The sequence below is a fragment of the Lingula anatina genome, chromosome 2, assembly GCF_051362555.1.
Source record: "Lingula anatina isolate TDL-2025a chromosome 2, LinAna3.0, whole genome shotgun sequence".
Classification (NCBI taxonomy): Eukaryota; Metazoa; Brachiopoda; class Lingulata; order Lingulida; family Lingulidae; genus Lingula; species Lingula anatina.
The window spans coordinates 27,422,398-27,444,724 of NC_141768.1; the positions used below are offsets into that span (position 1 = coordinate 27,422,398).

The window sequence follows — 22,327 nt, forward strand, 5'->3', positions numbered from 1 at the left end:
ATTCTGCAACAGGTTGCATACCGTGACGAAATAAACCAGCTATCCCGATGCGCGCTAGAGCATGGTGGTGCTGCTCTTCCTCGCTCGCTCGGTCTCCGGTGGAATTTTCTCCTGCAAGATGATCTCGTGGAGAAATGCTGAGTAGAGAAAGAGAGATACTATTAACCGGGTTAACAGGGTCTCATCAATCACCGCGGCAATCTTATATACAACACCGCTACTACTTCCCCCCACAGCACCGTCAAAAGACAGGGACCACCGAGAGCACACAATGTAAATGGTTCATCACTCGGGAGATCAAACGCCGTTCAGGTAACCCAAGTTTTCATTCCTCAGCGTGGCGTAATGTACTGGTTCGGAGATTTAAGGCCTGTAATTAGAAAACAGGTAGGCACCGATGTGGCCGCGTGCTCCGTCGGTTTAGATCCCCAGTGGGCAAAAGCCCCCTCTACAGTGCATATTTAGTTACCTGTAGCGTCTGCCTTCTGCCCGACTGGTCAGACAGGGGCAATGAGGAAATTCTATTAAGAGAGGCGGGGACTCTTTTTACAAATTAAGGCATACTAACAAGGCGTTTGGTTAGATTCAATTATACGGCTTCAGTAAATTCCGTTTTACTCATATTGACACATTGTTGGATTCAATTCAATGGTGACAATTTGTGCACACAGGTAGAATAGTAAATTGGTTTTGAATTAATCACTATCTCTAACAAAAGACCACATATCTAACTTTCCTATATTACATATCTTTCCGCACGCCATTTAAAGAGAACGTTACAGAGCATCAAAGTGTAGGCAGGTTATTCGACAATAGGCTTGAGGTAAGGTAGTGCACGTTTAGAGGGATGATATACGGGGAGGTTTCATTTGGGGTTAAATGGTTATAAAATTGAAGCAGTTGTTGTTAATTTCTGCCGACAATGGGCTGTAAAACTTTCGGACAGGAAGTCTTTTGCAGATCCAATCAAGATAGAGCGGGGATACAATTAGTTTAGAGGAACGATATTTGAGTCACAAGACGGTAAGAGGCCATAAAACCCGAAGTTGAGAACTTTCGAAAATCGCTACAAGATTTCGCGGCACCTCGTAGGCGGGGCTTTCTTGCAGATTGAATCAAAAGTGTGACGTTGTATTCATGCAATTCCGGTGTCTGGTGTCCGCTCTTTGAGGTGGATAATTACGTTTGTTAGGACACCATATCTTACCTTTTTAATAAAACAACGATCAGCTTTGCTATTCACTATCCTATTTGTTTTTAACAGGATTACAAGGACGTTCAGCGGGGGACCTACAAACACCGGCATTGATACCCCAGTACTTTAAGTGATTCTAAATGGCATTAAGAGGCACAAATGCGGACCGGGTAGAATCCAATGTATTTCAATGCATACTTAATAATCATTGGTTCGAGCCGAGGCTGTCAAGCGGACATAGCCTATTATATTCGTACAATTTATAGTGTGTCATCTCCTGGCTTAGCCAATAAACCCCTCAGCTGATTGACGCACCACCGGGGACCTTTTGAAGAAAAAAATGATAGACAGACAAAGTGCGAAAAAAGGACATTAAGCTAAAGACCCCGGTGTTAGATCAACGCTTGTCGATCCATGGTGACTAAACGCGACCACATTGGAGTTCACAAGGCGAAGAGACGTTTTACAAGAATATACCTTCTTACTCGCTGCTAGAAGTATTATCAGCGAAAGGAAAGTCTACAGGCACTAGGAGATTATTTTTCGGTGGATTATATGTACATGTATATATATTCAGCATTTTTCTTAATATTATCTTAAATTGTTCTGACTCTTTTGAGAGGACATACGGCCAGGTTTAAAAAACAGTTGCATCATGAAGCTGAATAACTTGATAGTTTTTCTCTGTTTTCTAATGGCACACATGTCAGCGACCAAGAAAAGCCGGCTATTAAGAGGAGTACGATGGTGGTAAGTTTTTTATTTATATTTTTTTTAATATAAATTGGTAATTTTGTCACTGTTATTTTTTGGCTTTATTTTTTATTTAATAATATTATTATTATTTTAATGTTTTACATTCAATACACACGAAGAAAAAAATTCACTGAAGTTCTATATTTCCAGTTTGATAATACGTATTATGTGAAATATTTTCCTCGTGTCTCAGCGCGCCAAAGTCTACATGGGCAGTGGCGTAGAACGAAGCTTGGTACATTTAGATATCTTTTTGTCCTTCTTTTAAATCGAACACCCTGATCATGGGCTCAAATCTCGGCGTGGAGAAGGCTTTCAATTTGAAGGTGTATTGTTCCGTTTTGGCACTTCCATATCATGTTATCCTGATTTTCCCCTGTTTATTTAAGAACTTGTATGAACGCAGTTCTACATGTCGGGTTCAATTTAACGACCGAATTGGAAGATTCATGGTGTGAAGAAAAAAGTTGTCCTGTTTGTTTTTCTCTTCCTTTTTAAGGCGATACTTAGTTGTGGTATCGAATCGCTTGCCGACCATAAATGCGCGTAAACTGTCGCACCGCATGGATTTGCTACATTCCAAAGCTTAAATGCTTTTGTCATTTTATTTAATATTTTCCGTTTGTGTAGTAAAGTTACAGAAAGTAAATAATCGCCGACATTGTACACACTTGGTTGACTAACTTAAGAAAATATTTTGCCCATTCAGGCACTAAGTCAAGAAACTTTCGCGTTTTTCATTTCTCAGGCTTATCAATAATAAGGTGTTGTGAAAATTTTGGATACTTGCGGTCAAAGATTTCACCTACCGCAAACGAAAGGTTTTCATAACTCCTGAAAAGACCGGAAAGATAAACAAATATTGCATTCATATTTCTGTCCTTGCGTGTAAGCAGGCCTGAATGAGCGTTAGTTATCTATTTACTAACATACACTAAATTAGTTTTCTAAAGGAAAGTAAACGTCTTCAAGATTGATATTATAACAAAACAGAATAGTACGTCAGGAAACGTAAGTCGACATGAAAAAACGTGCGATTCTTGGCCCATGTCCCCATCTACCGGTGGATGTCCTACATATGTCAGATTCTGCGGTTTGTGCTTATTTATCTGTTTACTCAAAGTTGCTACCTCGTACCTATGGAAAATATAAATGCGCTCATTAAAATGCAAAGTTTCAAGCCAGGTAGTTTAATCTGAAACACCGCAATTTTTTTACCTGTACTCTGCAATATTGGCTGTGTAAGTTAACCGCAAATGTACATGTGCTTTGGCATTTTCACGGGCCTTTGAATGGACAACATTCTTCTATTTTGTAGTCTGGCAAGTATTTTGAATCATAACTTCAATTTGGCGTTAAGTTTTGTTTAAATTTAAATAAAAAATTGTGTTGTATTATTTATCGACTAAATTTAAAATAAATAAATAAATAAATAACTCTTGATAAATAAAGATTTATGTCTAATTCAGACTCTGTAATTTACCGGTCAGTTATGATTTGAACCTTACGACGGTTAAAATACGTAAATCAGCCTAAAACGGACTGATAAGCTTCAAGGCTATTCGTGCATTTCATAAATGATATTGTGAACTTACAATATCCCTTTCGATCAAAGAAGAAAGTCAATTGGATAGTCACCCAAAATCCGAGCATTGTTTCCTGACCTGTAAGAAGAAAAAAAGAGCCCTTCCTTTACTTGTCCCAACAAAGCTTTGATCAGGGAGGCGTCTATTGAAGTGGTGAAACGCATTTTCATGAAGAAAAACCCAGGAACAATATTTATCTGAAATATGTCGCATGTAAGAACCCGTCTTTACATGCCAAGTGGCCCGTGCTACGGAGAGGTTTGATTCAGATTCTATTTCAAAAGCAGGTCCGCGCAACCCCCCTCAGTACATATTTGATTTGTGTTTGCTCACAGTCAATAGAGTTATGCACGCTAAAAAACTCTGTGTAATATTATCACACTTTCATGTTTTTATACACTATCACATCCGTAACAATGCTAACACCGGAAATTCAGTAAACGCCGCTGCTTTCTTAGATTTTCTACCCCACGCAGCAACAATCCGGGTTTCCATTTTCAATGATCTTTAATTTATCTCATGTGCCAAACTAGCTTATAACTATATTTCACGTTATCTAAAGAGTTATCTTTAAATTCAAACTTGATTTAAAAAGGCATGCGACAAACCTCGGACAAAGATATATATACAAACTGGGAAATCATTTGAATGTTACTGACAAAGGCGGTTTTGTTCAGAATCTTCTTTCTGTAACCTTATGATCTGTGCTTTGCGGTACTCTATAACCGAATCTAGTTAATGACTCAGAGCTTATTATTTTTTCATTTGATTATAATCTATCCATTTTTCTTTACATCTACATCTATCTATTTAATTTGTCGGCGATAAGCATTTCTAGTGAATAGCTTTTATTTGCTTCTTTGATACGATCAGTTTAACCCTTCCTTCATAGATCTGCAGAAATGATAATCCAAGATCACAAATGTTCTCTCTCTTAAACGCAAGAGACTTAATATATACAAATAACTCTTATACATATGCTAACTATCTTGGTTTGTGATTGAAGGCAAACTGGTGCATCATTTTCATTTTTCTCATGTCAAGTATTCCTGTAATTCTTTCTTATTTGTATGTAAACTTTCCAACATGGCTGAAATGAAGATGCAACTATGCTAGTTATTCAAATAGATTTACCGGGCACCTGATTTTTCTCTTTATATTAATGTATGTGTTTGCTAGCAGCTTATTTGCTTACTAATAAGATGTATTTTTGGCAAAGACCGTTTATCATATGAGTATTATATGTAAGGCATTCTTGTTTCACACACACACACACACACACACACACACACACACACACACCGAGAGAGAGAGAGAGAGAGAGAGAGAGAGAGAGAGGGGGAGGGAGAGAGAGAGAGAGGGGGGGGGGAGGGGTGCAGACGGTGTCTCTGATCTTAAATTCCGGAAACCGAAGGACCTCGTATGAGCGGCTTATCTAGATTGAGTAGATACAGTGATACCGAAACATTGTCAGTAATTGTCAACGTGATTAGATTTCAGTAATAACGATTTTCGTGCACGCACTGTTCCCTCATAAAGTCCGGACAATGTGTCTGCTCACAAAAATTATATGATTATCGCTACCTTTAATGAACCCACCTAAACTTTTATGACACATCTACTTCTTTATATACCGTAGATTATCATAACTGCTGAGTATACATGTAAATACTGCACTGATGTGCCTTAAATTGTGTCTAATTCTCTCATGATGTTAATTCTTTTTGAAACCCAGACGTACGTAGAATCGTGTGGAGAAGGTGATGGTATTGGTGAATGGTGGTCCCTTCGTTTTGCGTATTACAGTGGGGCGGCTTTACAGCTCAGTACAAATGTGCTAGTCACCTGTACATTTTGACTGTCCCACCCAGAACAAACAGTATGACCAAAAACAATTATGTTGTCTCTTATCCCCTTTCAACTCCTCTGACCACTCGCCGCATGTCGTGTAAAGGACATTGTGTGCTTTGTTTTTGATGCTAGAAGACATCATTAAATCGGGATCGCAATGTGATATATGTCTGTCGTACCTGCACCGATTGTGCAAGATCTAAGCAGTGAATCTGATAACATCGATCTTCGCACGAGAGCACTGGAACTGTGTTTGTGGGAGATAACGTACTGATCAAAAACAACTACAAGATAAGCTAAGCCCCTTTCTCTCTGATTGTTAGCTGTTTCAATACACAATTAGGTGTAAGTCCAAACCGGAGCTCGCGAAGTACTTAAAAGACTAATACAGCCAACATTTACAAGCTACAAGATTTTATCTTGAAAATCGGTATCCTCATATATTTATTTGTTTATTTGTTATCGCAGGGCATTCTCAGTGTTAACTTGATAGACACCAGCATGATTTGTGTACAGTTTACAATCGATAAACGATTCAAATGTCACACCTTAAGAGTGGTTCTTTCGCAAATTACAGGGCTTTGGCAAACGTGCCGCAACCCCAGAACACACTGCTGAATCCTAGCTCTACAGTCCTCTTTAACCCCAGTCTACAGCCCTTATCGAGGAAGCAGAGAAAGCTGGTCGCAGAAAACCAAGGGACAATCATTGCCATAGCAAAAGGCGCGCGTCTAGCCGTCGACGAATGCCAGCATCAGTTTAAGAACAGAAAATGGAACTGTCCAACTTCAGACGACAGCCATGGCGGGAATATTTTTGGAAAAATTATGCTCAAAGGTAAGATATATTTGTGTATTTGATGTCACTCTTATTTTTCTTTCTTTGTTTTTCTATTACTGACAAGGTATTTGCACTACGGGAATTTCGTTTGAACACTAGTACTAGTATTAGAACTATCTACTGGACACCCCGCAAGCAAAATGATGGAAATCGCCACCCTACAAAAGTGTTTGGGTTAGAAAAAGGTAAAAAAACTTAGCAAAATAATTTAACGAGATGTGCATGTGACACTGAAATACTTTATCTGTTCAATTTAGTTGACCCCAGAGCTCTCACTGTCACACACAAACATACTATGTTTATTGGAAGAAAGACATATTTATATTGGTGTGGTGGCCTCAGTACTTACCCTACGGTTTAACAGTGAAACGTCACTGTCATCGGACCTAGGGCCTGCCTGAAGTTTTCATAATTTTAATACGGAGATACCAATTTTATAGGCGACACGAGAGAGGAAGTAAATTACGTGAAATGTTGTATTTACAAGTTCAACACGTCAAAAGCGAAGCAAAAAACGCCATTAAATTAAAAGTTTTGATTTATGAAAACCGCAAAATTTACATTTGATTAAACCACGACCATCATTTCTACTAGGCATGCCCTGACAGTGGGACATAAAAACTGAAACTGGTGAGGTGTGGACATACGCTCGCCCATAAACCTCTGATATATATACACATATACATGTAGAAACACAGATGAGTGTAAAATTAACTTTGATATGTAGGTCTATTTTTCAAAAGAAGAGAGAATCTATTGGAATAGAATCACACGTTGTGAGACAACTTTGCAACTAACACAGTTCGTCGTTTCAAAATGAAAATGTTTTGGACCTTACGTCTTTTAACGAATAGAATAGAATCCATAGTGGCATGTGAAATAGTTTGCCTACGTTGATTTTGAAATGAAAATGATGTTTTGTGCGCGCCCGTATTACCGTTAAGTATCACATGCAAAACAAATGCACAGATTATAGCCCATGTTCTTACCTTTGGCTCAAAGTACACATTAAACGAAAGAATTGACAACACGCTGACAGAATATGTGAACATTTAATGTGAACATTAAATAGACATATCTTGAATATGACACCCGGGTTAAACCGTCCTCTGTATCATTCAGACGTTTAAATGAAATGCCCTACATAATAATGCGCGTGAGGATATTAGATTGATGACTTTTAATTGCCTAAACACCCAGAGAAATAGATTTAAATTGGGTTTGTGATCAGTGCGCGAGGCGACCTCTGCACTTAATTCCCCAGGCCTCAGATTTTTTGATTGCAGACCTGTCATTTCTGCTGGGACCTCGTAAAACAGAGAACAAGTCCTGCATTTGTCTTAAAGTATGAACATATGCATGTGTGTCGAAAAAAAAAGACAACTTCGTATGCTGTCCATGAATGTGAAATGAAGTACAAATTGATGTACAAATGCTTATCAAACACTCGACATTGCCCCATCGAGTACACGAAGGTTAAGTCGTTTAACCACACAAATCTTGATATTTACAAACAACCAAAACCGCTCCCGACTAGGTCTCTTTTATCTATAATATTTATGATGCTTAAGTTCTAGTGGTTTTTACAGCCTCAATGCTGATGAATTTAACACAAATGATTGGTCTTGCATCTCACATCATTCGTTTTCTATCTTGGGGTCTATAACTAGCAAGGGCCCACTGAAACACGTTGTTTAGTGGTTCTAGGTTCGAGCGTACTATAAAACTCAAGGGGGCCTGAAGGAGAATTCACAAATTTGTTGTTTCCACTATCTTAACTCCTGCTATCTCTCACGTTTCCCTTGCTAATCACATGTCTACCAAAGGTATTTCTCCCATTATACTTCTACGTTTAGCCTAAATAGCGATAGATATATATTTTCTTTTTTAAGGGGGCAATCGGGTTAACTTTGAAGAAAACTAGTTTAATTGTTTACCTTTATAGTTAAATCGCTTTTTAAAATGAGTAAATAAATGAAAATATGACGAATAATCGACAGAAAATTCTTAATTCGAAGCGGGAGTGTCCCCCATTGCAGTGCATTCGGTAATTAAAGCGGCTCATTTCTTTTAAGACGTTCACTATTTCTCATAGTTAAATTATCTAGTCATTACAAAGCGTTACATGTGCATCTGTACATAGGCAAGTAGAAGTTTGTGGAAAAATGCTCCATAGGTCGCGTGTCACAATATATGTACCATGCCCATATAGAATAACACTTTGAGGTGGTTTGAATTTTTTTTTAATTTGCTGTTTAAAGTTACGCGAAGAGAACGACGGCTAAGGTGTGATTTACTCTTATTCCAGACACCTGTTGCTTGAAAGAATTCACTGAACACAGGGAAGGGTCCCTTTACAACCTGTGTACGCTAATGTAGAATGTAAGACTTCAATTTTGAATTGCAGCAGGCAATGTTATACGCCCAGAAATAAAACAAACTGGTCAACGCGATTCTGTGCAAAATTGTAAGAAAACAAAATCACAAATATCAACATAAAATCAATCACTTAAGACGAATCAGAATATTTTCTGCTGTTCTGCTTTTGAAAACAAACTAAAGCTGGATCGCCAAAAATCTTTTCAGCTAATACACTATTTGCTTCTTTGTAGTCTATACAGTACTGCATTTTATTAACTTGACACAACGAAAGCTTTACAACTTGCATTCCAACATTAGCTGGCTCCACTACCTCACAATAGGCTGGAGCAACGCAGGACGAGGTAGAACTCCAGTAGGAATGCTTCAAACAAAACCACAAAATTGACCATTTATTTAAGGTTTCAAGTGGCCAGCAGACCGCCACCAGCTAGGTGGGCTTTCTGGTGTTAACAGGTACGGCGTGGACACTGGTCACAGACGCTTCGGACCATATTTCAATTTCCCACGAAGGGTGCCCAGAAAGTCCCCCCTCCTCAACGTTGACATTGTTGACTGCGGTAATCAAGTCACCTCCCTTTGAAGATCAACACCCCCTAAACATCGTGCTTACCTGTCGTGCTTTCTGTTCGATTAAAAGGGACACTTAATCAAAGATGACACGTTGACATCGTTTGTTGATCAGACGCTTTGAAGATGACATTAAGCAAAAATTTAGGGCGGCCTTTTAAGAGACCTCGACTGATAATTTTCTCAGTTACCTGAGCTGTTGTGGCTTATGGGGAGCGGGTTTTATGGCAGTAAATTCACAAACCTCTTAAAGAAAAGCAGATGCGGCAAAGTGTTTTTAAATCTACCTTAATGTCACCCGAAAGTGAACAAGTGATTTGGGCAATTCTTGTTTGACGTAACAACCCTTTGGTGACTATAGGATGACGGATCCCTCAGTTTTCAACATTTTGAATTGGTCTAGTGAAATTAATTGAATGTTTTCTGTGGATTAAAATGGTTAATGTGATTACAAATAAATATATTCTTTACGATTTCTAATCTTCTGGTACATTTTGGTGATATAACGTTCTTATATTCCATTTTTAATTTGATTCTTTACAACAGAAATTAGACCATTGTTGCCAGATGTGACATGGATATTTTAAACGGGAATTTGATGGCTAATTAATGACGCGTACAAATGTATTTCTAGTTATTCTCCTTAAAGGATGTTATAAGGTAGAAATTGCGCACTTCTTATGTCACTTAGCATGCAAAGACTGAGGCATTATTCATTATCAAAGTATTTAGGGTAGGATCGTTATAGGCGAATAATATGGACGCTGTGATTGGATTATAATTGTATTTAAAATGGCAAAACAGACACAACAATGCTCTACCATCACTTTAGAGGCGTGTGACTTCAACTGAATGTGTGTTCCAGTGGCTTTGCATTCTTTCTTGTATGAACGCTTGTGAAAGAATACAACCTGGTCAAATATAGGAGAATAGCGAGGAATCTAACTTAATTTTCTCCCCGACTGATTTAGTAAAGAACAACACAGCACCTGACATGGTCAGATTTGTACATCAGATAAAAGGAGAGTCTTTAAGTCCACTTTAGTATCAGGAATGATCATTTAATATACGCACATACATACATGCATACCTATATACCTAAAGCGCGTAGCCAAAACGGGATGACGTAAGCTGTTGTGAGACGCGCGTAACCAGCAAGCTGACGCATTTAAGGGGTCGGAATACGTGTATTTTGATCAGCAGAAAATAAATAAAATCAATGACAATAAGAATATCAAATACTCAAGTGATACATATTTCTCCATAAATAAATTTCTACAAATAAGCAGCGATTTTGCTCCGAAGAATGGTCTTTGTGCTATGCTGCTTCTTTAAAAAGGGATCGATTTCAACCATCTATATCGGTGTCACAGTTTTCATGTCATCTGTTACAGTTTCACATAAAAGAAAAAATACTTTTGTCGATTCTTTTCACCATTGTTGCAATTAAGTTATTGAAATGTCGCCAGACGACCTTTAAAAATGTTGCCAAAGGTTTTTTTCTGGTGTGTTGTGACCAGTTATGTTATTTCGTTCTATATACAGGCAATGAGGAAAATTGGCGTGTCAGATATATAGTTTCTGGACATAGGAAATGACCCGAGCGTACAAGGTGACGGTCAACCACTGATGGTTCAATTTCGAGAGCTTATTTTTGTTAAAGACTGAAATGCTTGGCCTATGAAAAGGACAGACCAGTCTAAAGCAGAGGTGAATAGTAGGGAAAAGGAGAGCACGAGGTATAGGTCGTCAACAAGGACAAAAACAAAAAAAAAAGCAATTAGCGTCCGTTCCCTTTTGATATATTTCAGACTTCTTGTCATATTTTAAGGAGGGTTGTGAAGAGTAGTGGTGGTACACCCGAGTTTTCTTTCTAATCAGGCGATATTTGGGGTAGAATTTCGTGTCATTGAAATCCTGGGTCCTCATGACATTGATTAATGGGACCGACTCAATGTGAACCCGTGGAGACACCGAACGATTTTAAAAACCCTCATACGGCAAACAGCTAGCAATAAATAAGAGGCACTAAACTTTTACAATTCTCTTCAAAAGTTGAGATATCATTACACACAAATTTCTCTGATTCACTGTTTGAAACGGGCCTTAGTGTATCAGTGTTTTTTCTTCTCCCATTGTCTGGGGGCTAAATTTGATACTCCGCTCTAGCAGATGGTCTAAAGGTAATGTCTTCGCATACTATCACGACCATTACACAACACTTGGCATAGCAATATTGATGTGCGGCAAAGACGTTTGTTGTGCACTGAATTTCCTTGGAGTATGATTTCAGAACCATCCTAGATTTGATAAAGAACTTAACCTCAATTTCAACAGTTTTGCTCTCTCTCTCTCTCTCTCTCTCTCTCTCTCTCTGTGTGTGTGTGTGTGTGTGTGTGTGTGTGTGTGATGACGGAATTGAGCTTTAAAGACCAATAAAACATTTAAAAAAGCTTTAAAGACCAATAAAACATTTAAAAAAGCGGCCCATATTCGACAATCGGCTGATAGTATACCGGGACGTGTAACAAACATACATGAAATGCCCTTGCAAACGTATTTCACTCCAGATACTTATAATTAAAGGAAATTTAAGGTATAGACCTGCTAATTTGCTAACTAAATTGTGATCAGTGCAAACTAGAGCACTCTCTTACTGCATGTTTTTATATATATTTTCATACAATACCCGCACTGCATAATTTTTTTCATTATTGAAAAACAAAGTTTCAAAATATGATCAGATTCAGACCACATTTAAAATCGATTTACTCTACAAATACGGTAAGAAAAACAAAGACAACAACGGCGGATAAGAAAAGCCCCAAGGAACAAGTTTTCATAGGCCATTTCAGTAACTCGGCGATATAACCATTCAAAGGTTTTACAAGACACATGACTCGCACTTTAATGACCTTGGTAGTTTTCACCTACAGCAGCACGGCGTTGCGTGGAGTTATTCTCCTACTGGTATAAGTACGCACCTGGTTGCCGTTCATCATTTTTAGAACTGATAAGGCTGACAAAAAACAATTCATAAAACAATGAATATATTTTTGGGTTCATTTTATATAATGCGACACGGAAGGAAAGCTCTTTATGGATATTCATTTAGAAGAGCCAACTTTTGAAGTTGCCGAAGTCGTTGGCATAAATAAAGTTATTTGGTGATGCTGATTATCTGAATTTTTTTCTTTGGGATTTTTTTTGTTTGTTACCAGAATGCAATATAAAAGTACTTATCTCGCATGCCCAGTGATATTTATAAATCCCTAAGTATATTTAAAATAAACACGGAAATAAACCAAAGGTAAAAAAGAGGTTTTGCCAATCACAATGATAATGTCCTCTTTTGTTTTTCTGGTTTACCATATTATTGACTTTGTGGTCAGGCCCGGAAATCTTCACAGAGGTTGTATCACATCAAAGCGTACTTATATACTGAATAATTACTTTTTACATTTCCGATTTTCAAACGAGGAAAAATGTAACCGCGCGTTCAGTGTAGGCCTATCACTTTTTTCAAATGCATACATACTTTTTATATACTAAGACGAAAATCCTTCTATTTTTAGGATGCAGAGAGACGTCTTTCATTTATTCTATTACAAGTGCGGCAGTGACGTATCAGCTCGCACGGGCGTGCGCCGAGGGCATCATCTCAACATGCACGTGCGACTACAGGCAACTCCGGTACCCGAGTGTAGACCAGAGTGGGAAACCCTGGGAATGGGGAGGTTGCAGCGACAATATGGAATTTGGTCTGCGGTTTGGGAAATCGTTCACTGACGGCGTTGAAAAGGGCAGAGACTTGAGATATATAATGAACAGGCATAATAATGGCGCTGGACGCCTGGTAAGTATTTTTTTCCAAGATTTAAGTTGTAACAAAGACAAATAAGATTCCACAAAACTTTATAAACAACGACAAAAAAATTGAGGCACCGCTCTATGAAATATCGAGAGAGATAAAACATGTTTAGTTTTCGATTTTGATGTAAAAAATACTTCCAACGGAAATTTATAAAAAGAAAAAAAAACATTGACGCCCACTACAAACTGCCATACACCCACCCACTGTGTAATAGGCCTAGAGAACGATGGTTATAATGAAGCACAGTTAGAATAAATGTTACTTCAAATTAGATTATCCGACGAGATAGCCACGCCTTTTGTTATGTGGTCCCAAGACACGCCAAACTCCCATATATTTTGTCAACGTACAACCATGGTCTCGTTTTCAATCCACTACAGTCGGCTGCAGATGAATGGACCCAGCGTTCGATTCTCTTCTCTCTTTTCGCTATAACCATTCATCATTTGCCCCATTTACCTGTTTTGTGGTGACTTCAAATGTTGTAACCACATGCCATAATATAATGATTTTATAAAAGATGATAAGATATAAGATAAGTTAAAAATTATGAATGGGTCCGTCTCTCTTTTTCAGTAAATATTTTTCATGAAGTACACGTATGGGATTTATATACACAATGATTTTACTGAAGTTATTTCAGTTACATAAGCCCCTTCTGATTGCGGATCTTTTTTTATTTCACAGCTTCAGTTTTGTCGAATGCTTTAAGTGGATAGCTCAGTTCGCAATGGGCTGTTTTCGATTGATCTAATTGGACGCCAAATGGATTGATGATATTAATATATGTCATAGGACAATTAAGTTCGATTACATTTGAATTTTTGTGTATTTTTGATTGGTAAAATGGTCTACATGTACTCTGGCGAAAGGGGGGGATTTGGCGTTAGAATTTCATCAATGTATAACTGAACTAATGGCAAATTCGAATACTCTAGGAAGACAAAACATAATGAATTAATCCAAAAGCTTACTGGCATTATTTTGTTAATCATCAGTACGAATACGATAGTAAAACAGATGAAAATTAGACCTGCATGCGCGGGACCGCATCCTCTTTCCACCGTACACATACCCCCCCACCCCACCCCACCCCCCACCCCCGTAAGTCCGAAACTATTTTGAAGAAGGTCCAAAATTAGTCTATTAAAAGTATATCCCTCATCATAAATGCAACGTTAGCCAATTTATTCGGGGATATATATAATTTATTCCTGTGACCGGACGCTTGTCTGGCCTCGTTAGCCGCTTCAAAGACAAAGGGAGATCCCAGAGATGCACCTATCTCTTTGAGACGCTACACCTTCAGACAGGGTGTCGGGGAATAATAGTAGTGTAAGTCTGGCGTGGACTTAACTGGAAGGACAATCAAGCGTCGTGTCGCCAACAAGCCCATAAATTTTCAATTAATTTCAACATTGAAATTCTTTCCTGTCTTAGGCATATATCACCACGGTATTAAAACAAATTAAACGTCTATGCTAAACAGTACCAATTAACAACTTCTACGTGAGAGTGTAAGAGATACCTAGATAATGGCTTTTGATGAATTGCATCAATTTTTATTCTCGGCTACCTTTTGTTCCCCCTTAAATTACACATTCCATTTCTTTGGCCATAACCCTCTTTATCTAGAAGATAACATTTTTGACTAATAGGGTATAATAAAGCGAAAACCTATTCTAATGTTTTGTCTCAATGACAGACATTTTGGTCTTTTCGCCCAACGGTTTATTGCCCTGTAAGAGACACCATAGTGAATCAGTTGCGTCATAAAGCTTACACACCGTGAAGGCGTCAATAGCGGCGTTAAGACATCCTGTAGAATAATACCAGAAACTGTAAATCAGTCTCATTGATTACCACTTTACAAAAAGGAAAATGCATTTTGTCTGAGGTTATTGCTTACAGCTTTATTTATACGATAGTAAAACAGGGTGTGCCCTTTGCTAAGAAAATAAAAAGGCCCGCATCCAAACCCAAGGTGATTAGAATTCTGAAATGTAACTCGTTGTGATCAAATTATCAAGAGCGATGAATAATAAATTAACAATAACTAGAATGGTTCTGGCGAATTTTTAAAATTGTTTAATTGTAATTATTTTAAGAAAGGAAGAAAAATTGGATAAGGAAGAGAATTTGCAAACAATATAGCTTTTTGAATTTCTTTTCGGGGGGGGGGGAGCGGGTCTTTTTTTCGAACGCGTGAAGCACTTTTGTTGTTGTGGTTGTTACTGCATCAACAACAACACACTACTATTAATAAAACGCCCAGAACTTATTCCTTGATTCTGTGAATATATATCATAGCGGTAGAACATCTACGAAAAAACTATAATTTATTAAATGCTTAATATCCTCTTAAATATGTTTGCATATTTCAGTTACGTAAAATATTCACTTATCTTGATTTTGACAAAAATTTTGATTGTGATTAAAATGGTTATTTCAAGACTTTTAATTGTGAGATTACAGGACCCAAAATGATTTTCGGCTAATATATAGTCAAAGGAAAGGGTCCTTGAAAATGGCGATAAAAACGTTCAGCTTAATATTTGATCAATTTTACATAACAGCTATTCTTTTGTAATATTGTGCATTATGCATTAAACATTTTTTTTTCATTTTTTAAGCATGTACAAAATCAAATGGAGAGAGACTGTAAATGCCATGGAATGTCAGGAAGCTGTACAGTAAAGACATGTTGGATGAGATTGCCAAAATTTAGAACAGTGGGCGATTTAATAAAAGGACGATTTGACGGAGCATCGAGAGTTTATCAAGGTAAATCAAACGATGGTCGATTGTTTCTCCTTTTCTTACTTGAAGAAGTAAAGGGTTTGTGCAGTGTTTTTAAAGTAGATGGTTTTGATTTATTGATATTCCTAGTACTTTTAATTTCAGTTTCATTTATGGCTTAAAAGCACCGGTGTAGGGTTGTTTAAGAAATTCTTATGATTGTTTTATTTTATGGATTGAATCTGATATCTTCGTTGTTGGATACATATACTTGATTAACAACTCTATGATAGGTAATGTGGACAAATATTAATAGTTTTTTAATGGGCAACATATCCAACCCCACCGTACAAACCCGCATGCGCTTTGTATAGCTTAGTATCAAGCTTTACTCTTGTCTGGCAGGTTTGGTCGGCAAATAAATAAATTAATTTGGGCTTGGGGTTTTTCTAAATTTAAATTTGCGTCCACTTGATACCTAGGCCACCACGAAGAGTCGCCATTAGAGCATTTTTCATAGCTGCGGTGGCCCATGGTTTTGACGACGCATCTTTCAAGAGGTGACGGTGTCTTGGCTAGTAAAATAACGACTTAAAATGGGCTCCCCTATTAACAACGGGCAGAACTAACCAGATAAATCTTCCTTCCTATTAAAAAGAGCGCCGAAATAAAACAATTTCTGCCATTCCCTTTGAACTTTGCTCGCACTAGGGGTCTGTCTGTACATCCTTCATTCAAGCAAGCATGTAAAATGCTCCCGCTTTTCTTCCCACACAAAACCGTGGTCAGGGATGAGGTATTTTATTATCAATCAGGGGTAAAAACGGTTTTAAAAGTTCACCCCACTTTTTTTACAGTAGATAGCTATGATCTCTGGTTTGGTGGCCACGCATCTAGAGGCGGGGTCTCCCTGTGGTCAAAAGATCATTAAGAGCTTGAATCTCAACATCAGAAGGATAAACACTTCACACAAATACACTGAGTGGACAATGGGCGACTTGGAGCCACGCCGTTGCAATTTAAAGTCAATTGGAAGAAAGTATACCCTGCACACGTATCAGGTTTTCTTTCAAGGTCCTAAGACCCCGGTGGATAAAGTGAAATATGAAAGGATGAGAACACAGACAAGTTACAAAACGAGCGCCATGCACAATGCTCGATGATAGGGTATTCTGTGTCATAATGATAGCGTAGAGTTAATATTTGAATTAGGAAGATAGCTCTCCTTTAACTTCAAACAAGTGCCGATATAGGTGACAAAACTGCTGTCTGCCTGTTGAATCAGCGTGGTTGTTTATGCCCTTTCCGTGCGCTAGGGGTGGGGGTGGGGGAAAAAAGGACGGAGATAAAGCGATTGAATATGTTTACTTTTCCATTTTCGTCCAAACCAAAATAAAAGCTCGGGTTTTATTTGCGTTCCGTCTGTTTGTTATTCAAGACCAAAATGGCCCGTCGTGTACGCTAAAGTGTACACCGTTCAAGAATGCAGCCTTGTGATTTTTCTAAGCGTGTAACATTTCTTACTTGTCCACTTCTTGTATCCGTGTTTTCTGAACCAGATTCCCCCTGTTTGTCACTGTCATTCGATCTATCTCATCTTACCTTCGTCTTGCTTGCCTACACAAGCAGATAAACTGCTCTTTCAAACTTACTCATGTTCACATTTTTCTTTCTGTTCTCGGCGTAAATTTCGCCCTATCTTAATTTCAATCAAAATTGCCAGGTACAAAATTCTTATAACAACGGATACGGGTGGGAGATCAGAGGCATTGAAGGCTATGTAACTATTCACTTTGTGTTTATTTTGATCCAAAAGTAACACTAACATGTATTTAAGTGTTCTCGGGGGTGGTTGATTATCCTGAATACTGGCAGATGAATCTAGCAGGGGTATGACAGCCCAGGTATTACAAAAAGAGGATTATAATCATGCACAACAGGTGCCCTTTAAAGGATCTTGTTTGGGACGAGCATGTATAACCCCATAGAACCATATATGTTAACTGGCTTATGTGAGCAAGAAAGGCGCCATCGCCGCACCCAGCGCGGTAGAACAGGAAGATGTCCGCCTGAGTGAAGGACATTAGACAGTCCTTCAGGCGGCCCAGTCGAACGTGATTCTCCCACATATAGCACACTTGGGTGCTATCGTCTAGCACCCATGCTATTTCAGTAAAAATCAAATGCTGTCGGCTTTGCCACCTTTAGATTGTTGGACTCGTTTTGAAATTTCAATTGATATGCCTTTCATCTTATAAGTTTGGACTTGTTTTACCTGTCATCAACATGATTGCTTGATACGTAAGGTACCCATTCCCTGCTCATAGTGCTACTTTAATACTAATCATTCAACTAAACCCTGTTTGACTCATACGTCATACTTTTCGATCTGAACTAAAAAGATGGTACAACAAATTTCTCAGTGCATCTTTTAAGCGCCATTTCTCTCCATAAGAAATTTCCTAAGATTTTCTTTCTTGGTTGTTTCTATATAATGCCATTAATAGTTCTAACCAGTGGGTGTGGTCTACTACATTGAGCTGGAATTGTGCACAGGGTATATAAGCTCTAAATCGTTCTCAACAAAAAAAGAGGACGCTAACTTGACGTTATTTTATCATCTCATCTAACTGAAGCTAAAAACGTATATTCACGTATATACAGTTGTGCACATTGCCAAGCAGAATGATGGCTGAATATAGATACTAGCTGTGGTAGCAATGTAAGGTTTGTTTTTTTCTTGTGGGGCCATGTTAATTTTCACCTCCAAGCCCCTTGGTTTCTGTAGAGGAAGGTTTGCTCCTGCCTGATAGCAAAGTGGCGGTGCGCATGTGTATGAAACTAATACATGTACAAGTGATTTTGGTTCAAACATGCACGTGAAATGTGGGCTTTACTAAACCCTGCCATGCTATATGGACTTATGAAAATAAGTCGTATGCATGGGGTGGAAACATTTGAATTGAAAGAAAATTTTTGGTCCTCAACAAAATGTATTGGTTTTCTTTACCAGGAAACCAAGGGGGCTTGGAACAAGGTTAGTATGGCGCTGGACATCCCTGGTTTTGCTGGGAAGTCCATGTCTTCAAGCTCAGTAAGACTATGCAAATGCATTTGTAGTGGACCGATTAGAAACGGTTATAGCGCAATTAAAAAGCACAGCAAATGACCGATCACTCACACAAGAAGTATTATCACTTAGTATGGCCACATTTCATCCCCCAAACCAATAATAATAATAATAATAGTGATATAACTGCTTTTAAACGATACTTTGTTTCCTACACTGGTGTTAACAGAAATACTGCTTTTTCTTAATATGACTACCTTATATATGCTCTTATATATCTGCTTCATTTATTTCCTCTATTTTTGCAGGGAACTCCGGTCGAGGACGAGGACGGAAACCAAATCTGCTTCCAGTCAATGTTAACCACAAAGCCCCTAGTAAAAAAGACTTAGTTTACTACGAGGATTCTCCATCTTTCTGCGAATACGACCCCAGCACCGGGTTCAAAGGAACGACGGGAAGGGAGTGTAACGCAACGTCCATAGGGGTAGACGGCTGCGACTTACTCTGCTGCGGTCGCGGACATAAAAGTGAAAGTTATACTTCTCAAGAGAGATGCAGCTGCACGTTTCAGTGGTGCTGTAAAGTACATTGTGAGATATGCACGAGGGTGAAAATAAGACACACGTGCAAGTAAGACAACATGACAATGCGTGTGTGTCCCTGTGATTTTTTCATTCCGATTGCCAAAAAAACCCCGCAGCGACGGCGAAAAGTGAAAGGTGCTTAACTGTAGAACTGAGACGCACAAGACTTTACCAGAAGCTGAGAGCGTCGACAAGTGGAGTGCATTTTTATGTGAAACTAGTTTCGAAATCAACGGGATTGTCCTTTTATTTTCTGCCAATGTAATGTTGACGATATTTGGAAGTGGCGACACAGGTCATTGACTTCACACGATCGCCGATGTTTACCTCGAAATGGCCACGTACTTTAGAAGTAAAGGGAGTGTCATAAGCATAAACCATGGCGGCGTATAGTGCCTTAAGTACCATCGTGCCCACCAAACCATTTCACCTCAAACGAAACACAGCTAAAATGTTTTTACGAAAAGGTAAATCGAGTACAGAAAATGATGTTGTGGTTCAACCGTTTATCAAGTACTTCATTAACCTCCTCTGTTTCTCTATATCCTGTCATGTGGAGAGGAAAAAAAAAAGCAGTAGTTCCCATTTATATTCAGCCGTCCATACCTGTTGAGAAAATTAATGTTCAAAAGATTTGCTGCTGTCCATTAAGACACGACACACCAAGCACAAGTTTGGTTTTCAAGTAAAGAGGGGCCTGTGGAGGCCCCATTAACCGCACCATAAAATCGAGAAGGACTTTGCAGCCAGGCGGAACGCCGTAGAACAGGTACATGGCGATTGTTACGGTGAGTTGACGTTTAAATGCAGAGACGAACTGATTCCACCCACAAAAAAAGCCGATACTTTAAATGACAAGAAAAAATAACGTGGGTTATTTTGTCACAAAATACTCCAATATTCCATGAACCTTGTCTGCGTATGTAGGACACGTGCGTTCTCTAGTCTGTTAATGCTGTTCGCGGCAGCGACATCTCTAGCATACCGCAAGGTCATTGAGTTAATTGTGACAAAAGGAAAAAAAAAGATAACGCAAAGTTGACCACCGGCTACATACAAAGCACTACAAACGTCGCATCATTTAAAGATTTGGGTGACCCTGGGCTGCATTATCGGAAAGGGTATCAGATGAAGCCGGTATCTCTTTTGAAGTTTGCAGTAATCGTTTTCATCATGAACACTGATGAAGTATTTCCAAAGTGTTGAGTTACTTAATGGTTTGTACATACTTCCCCCCTCCGAGTTATTTTTGCTCACCTGTAGTGTTCACAGATGTGATATCTGTACATAAGCATGTACTGTATATACAATTATGCATAGCGCCTAATAATTTTTAGACAAGTTACGCGTGTTAAATTATATTTATTGTCATCAAAACGAGACTAAATGGCCCTTGCCGACGCCTCTGATTGCACAGTTAATAGTGTAAAAATGCATTATTGGCATACAGTAATTTATTGTATATAAAATTATTTTTATATGTTGATTTTTGTGATTATGTACATAATCAAAATGGAAAACATTTAGTAGTTGCATATGCATACGCAGTGCATCGGTTGCTTGCATATGTATATAACAGCACAGTGAAGGATGGCGTACTGTGAAATGTTTTGGGGTCGAGTACTAGCCGGGTGCGCGTGCAATTAATAAGCGCATCTTCTTTACACCAGACCTTAGGTATTACAGTTCGGGTTAATCGGAACATTTATCTTCACCAGAAGTCAATTCATGTATTTTCTTCCAAGTGCTTAATTTTCAAGATATGTACATATATCAAAGCCCATGTTATTACATGTATCATCGGTAAGCTTATCACAATGATTAAATTTCAACTGGTTGTGTCTGGGTTGTGATGAGGGGTACCAAAAACTCTGTGTTGATATTTTTTTTGCATTATTATTTTTTTGTAATTATGGAGTTGTAGCAATGTGAACGCAAGGCTACTTGGGGGTATAAAAGGTAGGATGTAGGGGGAGGGGTGGGAGTAATGCATGTTTTGGTTTTTGGAAAAGGCGAGTCCATTAAAAATAAACTCCTCCTATACTGTTAAGCTATTCTTGTTTTAAAAGTAAGCTTAGATGAGTCGAACGCATGAAAGTTTTGCCAAGAATGTACAGTTATTTAAAGATACCTGGGAATCCTGTGGTTGTATTAATATTGGAATTCTCATCTGTAGCCAATGCAGCGCTGATGTGCACTGATCTTGTCAATTTTAACTTAAATATTATTTTAATTTTTGTTCACTATCAATATCAATTTACAAATCGACCAATAGTATAATTTATTTATTACTAGATTTTTTTCATGGGAGTTTAGGACTAGCTGTGCATGACCAGTCTTTTACCTTCGATCTATTAGCCTATGAATAAGTTAAAGAGTGTGTGACTTTGTTGGTAAAACCGATAGGAGCTGTACAGGATCTAAATTATTTTGTATATTTTTAAAGCTAATCAAACACGACATAGCTCATTTCTTTCAGTGAGGGGGTTCCAAGAGAAATTAAAGTAGACGTACATGTAAATGCACTTCATAATTTTCCCTTTGCTAGTATAAGCAACCAATATTGTCTTGTCTCTGTTATGTCAATTCAAAGTTTATTATTTATTCATTAGAAAAAATACTTTTTAGAGAGATGCATAGCTTAATTTAAATCCTGTGTTAGATTTCAAAATTGTTGGTTACGTTAATGTGACGCAATTATTATATCGTAGAGAGTGTTCAAAACGCTTACAGCCGTCTGTGTAGTGTAAGTCTTTTCCTTTTTAGACCTTATAGACATGAAATAATATTGTTGAAGCTAATTTAATTCTAACTGCTATATATTTATTGATAAATACATAAATTGTTGAAATAAAGGAAACCCCAATTATGTGATCACTA

At 38.1% G+C, this 22,327-nt stretch overlaps 1 protein-coding gene across 3 annotated transcripts; it reads left to right on the forward strand.

Annotated features, from left to right (window-relative positions):
* The first annotated feature begins 12 nt into the window (after positions 1 to 12).
* Positions 13 to 22,324, forward strand: LOC106180562 (protein Wnt-1). Of its 3 annotated transcripts, XM_087004029.1 has the most exons (8): positions 13 to 312; positions 771 to 823; positions 1,265 to 1,945; positions 5,966 to 6,225; positions 12,753 to 13,033; positions 15,685 to 15,835; positions 18,804 to 18,827; positions 19,169 to 22,324. In XM_087004029.1, the coding sequence occupies exons 3-8, from the start codon at positions 1,851 to 1,853 to the stop codon at positions 19,495 to 19,497; spliced, it is 1,140 nt and encodes a 379-aa protein (XP_086860155.1). In that variant the 5' UTR covers positions 13 to 312; positions 771 to 823; positions 1,265 to 1,850; the 3' UTR covers positions 19,498 to 22,324. The 3 variants fall into 3 exon arrangements, with proteins under 3 accessions (XP_086860155.1, XP_086860154.1, XP_086860156.1); XM_087004028.1 differs by lacking the exon at positions 771 to 823; XM_087004030.1 differs by lacking the exons at positions 771 to 823; positions 18,804 to 18,827.
* Positions 22,325 to 22,327: the final 3 nt, after the last annotated feature.